The sequence below is a fragment of the Octodon degus genome, unplaced genomic scaffold, assembly GCF_000260255.1.
Source record: "Octodon degus isolate 3935 unplaced genomic scaffold, OctDeg1.0 scaffold00130, whole genome shotgun sequence".
Classification (NCBI taxonomy): domain Eukaryota; kingdom Metazoa; phylum Chordata; class Mammalia; order Rodentia; family Octodontidae; genus Octodon; species Octodon degus.
Window position 1 is genome coordinate 3,879,574 of NW_004524706.1, and position 11,246 is coordinate 3,890,819.

At 37.2% G+C, this 11,246-nt stretch overlaps 1 protein-coding gene across 3 annotated transcripts in view; it reads left to right on the forward strand.

Moving 5' to 3' along the window:
- Positions 1–11,246, forward strand: part of LOC101573127 (protein argonaute-3) — a 156,479-nt gene that overhangs the window by 27,315 nt on the left and 117,918 nt on the right. For all 3 annotated transcript variants that reach the window (XM_023701038.1, XM_023701037.1, XM_023701036.1), the window contains exons 2-3: positions 3,730–3,850; positions 10,335–10,543. Coding sequence is in view for 2 of the 3 variants with exons in the window: in XM_023701037.1 (XP_023556805.1) it covers positions 3,730–3,850; positions 10,335–10,543 (330 nt within the window). In the remaining variant the exon portion in view is untranslated. The remainder of the gene's footprint in view (positions 1–3,729; positions 3,851–10,334; positions 10,544–11,246) is intronic.

Here is an 11,246-nt window from a genome sequence, read left to right on the forward strand (position 1 = left end):
ATATGAGAAACTACTTTGGCAGTAACAATACACAATGTACTAACCATTGTTACTCTCATAAAATCTTGTTTTGAAAAAAAATAAAAAATAAACTGGAGTCCTATACCCTAAAATATAATGTACATACAGTTTCAGTTTTAAGCATTTCCAATAAGGGATACTTATACTAGGAAATATTTCTTGAACAGCACCTGAAAAATAGGAAATCATAAGAAAAAAAAAGATTAATTTGATGATGCCAAATTACTGGTTTCAGTTCAACAAACACATGGACATTGTAAACAGCTAGCTAGCATTATGTGAGTAGACACTTATAATAACTAAACCTATTAACTAAGAGTATAAATGGAACTCCTTCAGTTAAATTGGATCCTCAGTCAGAAAAATGGACAAAGGAAATAGGAATTGTGAAAAAAAGAAAACCAGGGACATGCCAGGACTACTAATAAGAAATTTAAAACAAGCTTTTAGTTTTATCTATCAGGCCAGCAAATAGTGGAAAGCAAGGGCGGATAATGCCAGATCTTAGCTGGGATGTAGTGAACTGGAAAGATCAATGAGCATAAGTAGATTACTATTACCATTTTGAAGAACAATTTAGCAGCTCTTTATTATTGTGTCACAGTTGATAAAATTCACTTTGACTGTTTTGTAGGTGTATAACCAGAGATGAATTCCCACACAGGTTCAATTGGAGCATTGTTTTGGGTGGCGGGGAGTTAAAGGTAATAAAACTTCTTAGTGGAGGGTGTGGATAGAAACCATGTGGAATAAATTAAATCAGAAACAAAATTAAGTGATGTTTAAATTGTTTACAACTGGTTTTCAGTAAGTTTCTGACAATATTGAAAAGTAACTTTTTAAGAATAAGTGCTTGGGGGCTGGTGAGATGGCTCAGTGGTCTAAAGCACCTGCTTAGAACAAGCTCAGCAAAGCCCAGGGTCCACGGTTCAATCCCCCAGCACCACATGATGGGCTGAGCTGGCCACACACACACACAAATAAAATTATAAAAAAAAGTAATTCACATTAAAAAAAAGAATAAGTGCTTGCCTGGCAAGTGCAAGGGCCTGAGTTCAAGCCCCAGTTCTGCAAAATACAAAACAAAAACCTGAACTAAGTATGCCACAACAACATGAATAGATTTTAAATATTAGTGCAGAAGGTAAAAGTAGGAATACAAACAGGAAGATGTTCATCAAACATATTAGAATTTGGAAAGAAGGATGGAGATAGGAAATGGATATGGAAAGAAAGAAAAGAGTTACAAGAAGGGTCTTACAGAGTTGAGAATATGCCACCAACTGAGAAGTATAATTATCATTTTTTACCTAAGCAGTAAAAGTGGTGCTGAGGGACTTAATTTAATTGGCAGTGGTATTATAAATTAGGATATGAGAAAAAAACAACAAACTAGAGGCATAAAAACCAAGAAACTTACAAGAAATTATCCAAGTTCTAGGATTTGAAGTGTTTATTTAAGATGGTGTTAATTAGGAATGGACAGAAAGGACTGGTGTAAGAAATACCGCAGAGAAGTGAAGTCAGCAACTTAGTTATGTAAAGAGATGAGCCAGGTTTTGAGTCTGGGTAAGCAGAAAGATGGAAATACCATTAATTAAATAGGAGAAACAATCAGAAGAAAACCAGATTTGAATTAGGGAAAACATATTGATCAGGGGCTGGGGAGATAGCTCAGTAGAATAAAAGGGCCTGAGTTCAATCGCTGGTTCCGCCAAAAAGAAAAAGAAAATATATTGAACTCAACTTCAGATGCATTCTTTTAGAGGTTCTGGCAACTCATTAAAGTAGATTATCCTCTAGAATATTTATTGAGGACATACTATGTATTCCAGTTTTAGTATATGTGCTGCTGAAGAGAGCACAAGGGCATACTATGTACTATGTTATCAAAACAAATTTTTTTTAATTGCTAATTTTTTTTTTTTTTTTGCCTACCAGTTCAGTGTCCTTCAACATTTAAACAGCACCTCAAAAGTATAAAACCACAAGATTTTTTAAAGAGATTCATTTGATGATACCAAATTACTGCTTTTTTTATTTTTATTTTTTTATGGCCAGCTCAGCCCACCCTGAGGGCGGGGCTGGTGCAGCATATGGTGCCAGAGATTAAACTGTGGTCCTGCACACTTGCCTAAGCTTACCTAAGAAGGCACGTTAGACTGCTGAGCTTTCTCGCTAGCTCCCTAGTGTTAACTTTAAGATGCCAGAATAGTAAAAATATCCTAGACAAACTAGATCTCCGTAATTACACCTGAGAAGTACTTGCCTGGCGAGTGCAAGGGCCTGAATTCAAACCCCAGTTCTGGAAAAAAAAAAAAAAAATTACACCTGAGAAACTGACCTTTGTATTAATGGTCACAAAAGAAAGAAAGAAAAATAAGGCAGAAAATTATTGAACTTTATTTTAAACCCAAAACATGACAGGTAAAGTTGATCACTTCTCAAAATTACCCTAGGAAGATATACTAAACAGATTTAGTAAGACAAAGAAAAGAGAGGTGAAAATGTGTATTATTTGGTTAATTGCTCTGTGTATCAAGTCAGCTTGATTTTTGTTGTTCTAGAAAATGTTAATTTTTTTTTCTCTTCCTTCCCCTCATACATGGGTTGTATTTGATTCGCTTAGTCTCATCTTGAATCATACCAGTACTGTGTGACACTACTTTAATGGTAATATATTTAGATTGTATAAACAAAAATAAAAGTGACCCTGTGACTCTCATGTTCTTTTCCACAGGGTTGGATCAGGTCTGGTCTGGTCTGGTCTGGTCTGATCTGATCTGGTCTTGTTTTATTTTGTTTTGAGACAGGGTCTCCCTGTGTAGTTCAGGCTAGTCTCCAATTCACTGTGCTGCTCACACTGGCCTCAAACGCATGATGATCCTCCTGTCTTAGTGTCCTGAGTGCTGGGATTGTAGGTGTGCATCACCATGCCTGGCAGCACTGTTAACCTTTTTTTTTTTTTTCTTAAAGCATTTATCCTTCCAGATATCTTTTCACTACTTATGTGAATATATGTGTACAAATATAAATGTTGATTTGTAGATATTTGGTATCATTCTCTATGGTCAGTATATTTTTTAATGTATGAATCTGGAATATCTTTCCACTTGACTATATTGGATCAAAAAGTATGCTGGTTAAAAATGGAAATTCCATAGTATCTTTACAGCCTAGATAATTTTGGTTTTTTGTTTTGTTGTTTTAAGGATAGGAAAGTGTAAGGAATGCAGGTATGTTTGTTGCTCCCAAAAACTCACAGTAGTAATGAAATAAATAATAATTACTTGAATTCTAATAAAAACACATATTCTCTATTAGTACTAGGAACTGTTTTAGCAAAATAGAAAGCTTGCATCTTTGTCTTCAAGAAAAGAGAGGTGAACATGTCGGGAAATGCTTTGAATTGATGAAAGAGATTTTTGAGTTAATTTCTAAGGAGAATATTTTGCAGGTTATTTGTGTCCCAGAATGATTAATGTACTAGATTCATTATTCTCTGTCTTTGGAAAATACATGTCATCCTCTCCCAGCAGCAGTCAGCCTTTTTGCTATCCTAAGCATGGCTCTGAAAGCAAAATCTTTATCTTGTATGAATGAATGTCTTTTAAAATTTGATGGCTTTAAACTGTACCAGAAATTATTTCAGTTAATATTTTTTATATTTCGTCTTGAGATTATTTGAATTTTTTTTTCCTTCTTTAGGGAGGTAGTTGACTCAATGGTTCAGCATTTTAAAGTAACTATATTTGGAGACCGTAGACCAGTATATGACGGAAAAAGAAGCCTTTATACAGCTAATCCACTTCCTGTGGCAACTACTGGGGTAAGATGTACATTTTTTTTGGAAAGATATACTTTTCTGTGTCTCCTTTTAAATGAATTTATTACTATTATAAGTTATAATCTATACAAAAGTATACATCTATAATATTTGGATTTTTAAACTTTCTATGTGAAAATAATTTCAGATTTGTGGAAAAGTAAGAAACATGCAGAGAGATGGGGTCCTGGCCCTAGCTCAGTCCTTTAAGTGGCTGCTTCCACAAAACTGTCAGCCTCAGGTTGCTGGAGTTCGAACCTCACAACTCTCCAGCTGGCCAAAAGTGCCCTGAAGGCATTCGAGGAAGAAAAAAAAAAAAAATCCTATTCCAAGAAACATGCAGAGAGCATTCATGTGTTCTTTACCTGGATCCACCAATATCCTTAAAATTGCCACATTAGAGGGTTATTTTGTGTGTGTTTTTGAGACGGGATCTCACTATACTATGCAGTGCAGGCTGGCCTTGAGCTCACTTTGTAGCCCACGCTGGTCTCAGACTCCCCATGATGCTCCTGCCTCAGCCTCCTGAGTGCTGGGATTACAGGCATCTGTGACCACACCCAGCAGTCACATTAGTTTTATCATTTTTCTTGCCGTTTTCCTCTTTTTAGCTATGTATAGATATAGCTTTATATGTATTTTTCCTGAATCATTAACAATTAAGTTGTATACTTATATAAAGTTTTAATACTTTAAGGTATATTTCCTAAAAATAAAGATTAAAAACTATGGTGTATTTGTCACTTTCATTAAATTTAACATTGGTTGATTCTTAACAATCTATATTCCAATTTCGTCAGTTGTTTCAATGATGTTGTTTAATATATCTTTTCCGTCAGAAAATCTAGTCCACTAGTCCATGATTATTATATATTTATAATATATAACATGTAATATATAATATATATCTTTTTGTCTTTCATAGCACAATTTCCTAGCCTTATATTTTTCTTTTCCTGATGTTAGCATGATTCAAGATTACAGGCAAGGGTGGGCATGGTGGCACATGTCAGTGATCCCAGCACTTGAGAGGCTTGAGGCCAGCCTGGGCTATATAGTGAGTTCAAGGCCAGAGTGAACCACATAGGTAGATACTTTGTCAAGCAAAAGAAAAAAAGATCACAGACAAGTTCTTTTGTAGAGTATCTCTCAGTCTGGGTTTGTCTCATGCTCCCCCTTCAATAATTCCAGCTATATTTTTGTTTGTTTTGTTGGTTATGTATTTTTGGCAGGAATAATATGTACACGTTCTTTCCATTTTTGTGCCTGATAAGGAAAGGCACATAATAAGCATAGGTGATGTTAACTTTAATCTCTTGGTTAGGTTGATCACTGCCAGGTTTCTCCTATCAAGATTTTTTGGGCTAGCCAGATAACACAGCGGACTAAAGTGCCTATTTAGGCAGGCGCAGGACCAGGTTCAATTCCTGGAGTGCTGGCCCTGCTCCTGGGGCATGCTGAGATAGCAAATGAGACTGGGTATGATGGCGCTGCCTGTAATCCCAGCGCTTGGGAGGCTGAAAACAGGAGGATCACTATGAGTCTGATCTATGTAGTGAGACCCTGTAGACCCTGTATTAAATACATAAAAAAAAAAAAAAAAAAAAAAACCTCCTAAAAAAAAAGGTTTTTTTCTTCCTGTAGTAAGTTATCTTCAAAGGAAATACTTTCTTTTAAAAAAAATTTGGTAAAATACACATAACGTAAAACTTAACACCTAGCCATTTTAAGGTACAATTCAGTGATATTAAATATATTAACATTGTTGTGTGATCATCTACAAAATCCATCTTCAAAACTAAGCTTTTTCTTGTTGAGCTGAAACTTACTCATTAAACAAAAACTGCATTGTCCTTCCCCCTTCCGCCTCCAGCAGCCACCACTCTATGAGTTTTATTAGGGAGAATCATGGATTGTTTGTTTTTTACTGACTTATTTCACTTAGCATCATATCCTCAAGCTTTATCCATGTTGTAGCATATGTTAGGGTTTTTTTTTTCCCCTTTGAAGGCTTAATAATACTCCATTGTATGTATACAATACATTTTGTTTTACCTCTTCATCTAAAACATCTTCATGTTGGACATGTTTTATGTTTACTGGCTATTTATCTTTGGATAAGTGTATATTCAGGTTCTCTGCACCTGTTTTTTATATTCTCACAATCTTCCTTTAATTATTTCAATCATTTAAAAAACTTACTCAACTGAACTGGGTGTGTTGGCGCACCCATCTGTAATCCCAGCACTCACCCTTATCTCTTCAAGTTCGAGACCAGCCTGGGGGCTATAGAAGTGAGTACAAGGCCAACCCAAACTGCATAGTGAGACCTTGTCTCAAAAAACAAAAACAGCAACAACAAAATTTACTCAACTTGCAAAACAATGAGAGTCAGGACTATCTTCCTAATATTAAGCATTTTAAAAAATGTTTTACCTGGGTTTCATTGTGACATTTTCATACATACTGTACATATCTAAAACTTCATGGCAAGACCCTATCTCAAAGAAAAACAAATTCTTGTAGTAAGACACATTCCCATAATCCCTCTCAAAATACTCCTTGCTTTGAACATACGTATTGTTCTTGACACTTTCTGAGGCAGCTCTAGCAGTCTTCTTTTGTGGGTATCATGAAGTATGATAAAAAATATAGTGAATGGTGCTGTCACTAGGTATGATCAAAAACTGAGGCGTGGTGGTGCACAGCTGTAATCTCAGCATTTGGGAAGTTGAAGCAGCACCATCTCCACAAGTTCAAGGCTGGCCTGGGCTACATAGTAAGCCCTATCTCAAAAAACAAACAACCCCACAATGAATGCTGCTATCTCCTGCTGTCCGGCAGAAATACAGACTCATAAAAAATAGTATGATGTGCCCTTGTCCACCTTACTCACTAGATTTGGCACTGTGCAGCTTCTGGCTTTTACCCAAAGTCAAAATGACTGTGAAGCGTCAATGTATTGAATGTATTCAGGACATCAGTACAGCCACCACAGTGCAACTAAAGATATTTACAAAAAAGGTTTCCAGAATTGCTTCAGAAAGTGGCAAGAACAATGGGATAAGTGTGCTTGAAACGGAGAGTATTTTGAGGAAGATTAATGACAAAGTGCCTTTTATTGTAGTATTTTTTAATTTAAACATGTGCCTTAGGCTTCTATCATGCCTCATATTAGGGAAAACTTGATACTTGTTTTTCTGAGCTTGGCTTATTTTGTTTTCTCTGATGACCTCTAGTTCCATCTACTTTATAAATGTATTTTTATTAGTATATATTTTACAAAATACTGAGCTTCAGTGTGGTATTTTCATACATGCATGTTTATATTTATCTCTCTGTTACCCTCTCTTACACCCCCTCTCCTTTTATCTTGGTTACTTTCCTCTCATTGCTGAAGGAAGGAAATGTTTGTTTAGGTCACAGTTTGTGGACGTTTCAGTCCGTACTCATCTGGCTCCAGGGCAGAGGGGCACCTGGCAGTGGGCAGCAGTTCATGGTGGCAGAAGACAGCAAAAGCACCAAGAGCAAAAAGGAATGAGAGAGCAAGCCTCTCTCGTGCCCTTATATTGTGTGCAGGCTGCCACCCCAGGGCGGTGCACACTCACACCATGACCCCAGCATTGGGTCAGGAGTCAGTCACGAACTCTAGAAGCCGCCCTCAGGACTGCACGAGGCTTTGGGGAGACATCTAGATGCAGACCATAACACCATTATTCTTGTTTGTCTGTCTGTGTTGCACTTTTATGTCATCTTTTTTTGTTGTTAGATTCCACATGCTGGAGAAAACAAGTACTTGTCTTTCTCAGTCTGTCTTATTTCATTTAACATGATGTCCATTTCCATCCATTTTCCTGCAAATGATATGATTGCATTCTTCCTTATGGCTGGCTAGTACTCTGTTGTTTACGCATACACCACATTTTCTTTATCCATTCTTCCACCGATGAGCATGTAGGCTGATTCTTAAACTTGGCTATTGTGAATTGTGGTATGACAAGCATGGGAAAGTGAGTACTATCTCTGTAATATGCTAACTTTAATTTCTTTGGGTATATTTTGAAGAATAATATACCTGGATCACATGGTAGTTCTGATTTTTAATGCTTTTGGTTTTGTTTTTTTTGAGGGGGGTTTGTTTTGTTTGAGACAGGGACTTATTTTGTAGTTCAGGCTAGACTTGAGCTTACTATGTAGTCCAGGCTGCCCTTGAACTTGCAGTGGTCCTCCTGCATCAGCCTCCCAAGTGTGTGGATTACAGGTGTGCACCACCAGGCCCAGCTGCTTTTAGGTTCTTGAGGAACCTCCACACTAAATTCTTTAGTGGCCATTCTAATTTATATCCCTTTTATTGATTGGATTATACCATTCTTTTGATGGTGTTTTCTGAGTTCTTTATATATTCTAGATATTAAATCTTCTGTAAGAAGAGAAGCTGGCAAAAGATTCTCACCCATTCTATAGGTTTTCTCTATAGGTTGTTCTCTTGCTGTGCAGAGGCTTTTTAATTTGATGTGATCTCTTGCCAGAGCCAGCCAATTGTGTGTTGTCTCCCTCAAGCCTGTCTTCACTCCAGTGATTTTGTTTGTTTCCTTAACTAGTTTGGTGGCATGTCGGTCATTTTGGTGCCCTACTCATACTAGAAGCCCTTCTGTCCTTGTTCCTAGGTGGATGGCAAATATCCAAGCAGAAGTATATCTCCAAATGTATTGGTAATGGGGTGAAGCGAACAGACCACTGAGTTATGTGCTAGAGGTAGGCAGCCAAAGGAGCCAAGCAATCTCTTGGCCTCAATCCCAGTTCTTTTAGACTGAATCCCTTCAGAACACCTCTAGCATAGCTCTTGCTTCTCATCAAGTTAGGGCTGAAGATGTAGCTCAGTGGTAGAGCACATACCTGTTACTCATAAGACCTTGGTTGGCGGGGGGGGGGTTGTTGGAACTGGGGGATTGAACTCAGGCCCTTGCGCTTGCCAGGCAAATGCTTGTTCTACTGAGCCATCTGCTCAGCCCCCATAAAGGAGCAGGTTTTGTGGGTTGGTTTTTGTTTTTTGGGTTTTTTTTTTTTTGGATCATGAGACCCTGGGTTTGATCTAAGCACCCCTCTGAAAAGAAGCGGCAGCAGCCAAGTGTGGTACGTGACTGTATTCCCAACTACTCAGGAGGTTGAAGCAGGAGAATTGAAAGTTCAAGGTCAACTCCAGCAATTAAACAAGACACTGTCTTAAATTTTAAAAGAAAAAAGGGGCCGGGGAGATGGCTCAGTAGAATAAGTGCTTCCCTGGCAAGCACAAGGATCTGAGTTCAATCCCCGCTTCCGCAAAAAAAAAAAAAAAAATGGGAGGAGGGAGTTAAGGAAGTAGCTCAGTAACAGTGACTTGCCTAGCATAGTGAGCTTGACTCTGGGTTCAAGTTCCAGTATAGTACTGGAAAAAAGGAGTTTGTTTCATTTGCATGGAGTTCTTTCAAACCACCCTTTCTCCATCTTTACTTCTTAAACTCAGGATGCAGTCAGTACATAGTTAATTTCCATTAATGTTTCCTCTTTTTTTCTTTCAAGGTGATTATGATAATCATTGGAAATACATTTGAATTTATTTGATTTTGCTTATAGTCTTAATTTTTCTCCTATCCTTAATGATTTTTAAAACTTTTAAATATATAAAACCTTTTACAAACAAATTATTTATTTAGGCTAGACATAGTTGTGCATACCTATAATCCCAGCACTTGGGAAGCTGAGACAGGAGGATCGCTGCAAGATGAAGGCCAGCCTGAACTGCATAGTAAAACCCTCTTTCATAGAGATACCCCCCATACCCCTCCAAAAATCACTTGTCTGAGACAGGGATCTCACTTGTTATTCAGGCTGGTTCTTGAACTCTGTGGACTCAAGATACTCCGACCTCTGCCAACCATAGCTGAGTCCACTGCCCTACTGTGTGGAACAAACACGTTTCCAAATATAAAAAATGATACCAAAATATATACTGTACTTAGAATTGTTCTTCCCTTATGTCTTCCAATTAATTCTCTTCTTTTTTTTCTGGTTCTTCTTGTGTTTCTTTTTGCAAAAATAAGCAAATATATGAATATTTTTTATTTCTTCCTTACTCCTTTTTTTTTTTTTTTGCGGAACCGGGGATTGACCTCAGGCCTTTGCGCTTGCCAGGCAAGCGCTTATTCTACTGAGCTATCTCCCCGACCCCTTCTTCCTTATTCCTTACACAAAAGATATCATACTTTGCTTTGTTAATTTAATAATATGGCTTGCAAATTATTCCATAGCATTTCTAAAAGATCTCCATTTGTTTTATAGCATCCTAAATATTAGGCATGTAGGTAGTTTTTAGCATTTTGCAGTAATGAATAATACTGGCATAAATAACCATGTTATATTTTTTGTTTTTTTCGGAGATTTTTTATAAGTTGAACTTCAATTGTAATCTTTTTTAACATTTGCCGCTTTACTCTTGTCCTGTGAACAGGTAGATTTAGATGTTACATTACCTGGGGAAGGTGGAAAAGATCGACCTTTCAAGGTGTCAATCAAATTTGTCTCTCGGGTGAGTTGGCACCTGCTGCATGAAGTACTCACAGGACGGACCTTGCCTGAGCCACTGGAATTAGACAAGCCAATCAGCACTAACCCTGTCCATGCCGTTGATGTGGTGCTACGACATCTGCCCTCCATGAAGTGGGTGCTTCTGGCTTTTTTTTGCTCTTTAGATTTTCAGTGTAAAGGTTTTCCTCCTAAGAATGAGTTGTACAGGGCTTCCTTGGTTAAGTTTCTTATACAGTGAAGTTTGATTATTTCAGTAGAAAATAACATGCATATAAGCTCATTGACAAAATTATGCTGTAGAAAATTCTGACTGTTAAATAAATACACATCACTTAGCTTAACTGTTCTAATGAATTCTTTTATAGAAAAATGTCTGACCCTTTCTCATAGAACTATAGGCCTTGACTAGCTAATATATTTTCAGATATATTTCTATAGTTAAATTGCCATGTTCTAAAAGTAGTTTTTTACTGTTCAAGCAATAGTGCCAAATTATGTTGAAATTGCTCTTAATCACGCTAGCTTTTCCAGCGTGTATGTGTATACTGGATATGGGTGTGTGTGTGTGTATGTTACAGGTTTCTTTTAAAAAATAGTATGTTTTGAAACATTTATAGAATTTTTATTATTTTGTTTTTTTAAGTTGGAACTGTTCATTAAGTTTTAAAGCCTATTTAAGAAAGCATTTTAGGGGCTGGTGAGATGGCTCAGTGGTCTAAAGCACCTACTTAAAAAAAAAAAAAAAAACAAGCTTAGCAAAGCACAGGGACCGCGGTTCAATCCCCCAGCACCATATGCCAGTCAGCCCTGCCCCCTGGTGGGCTGAGCTGGCCAC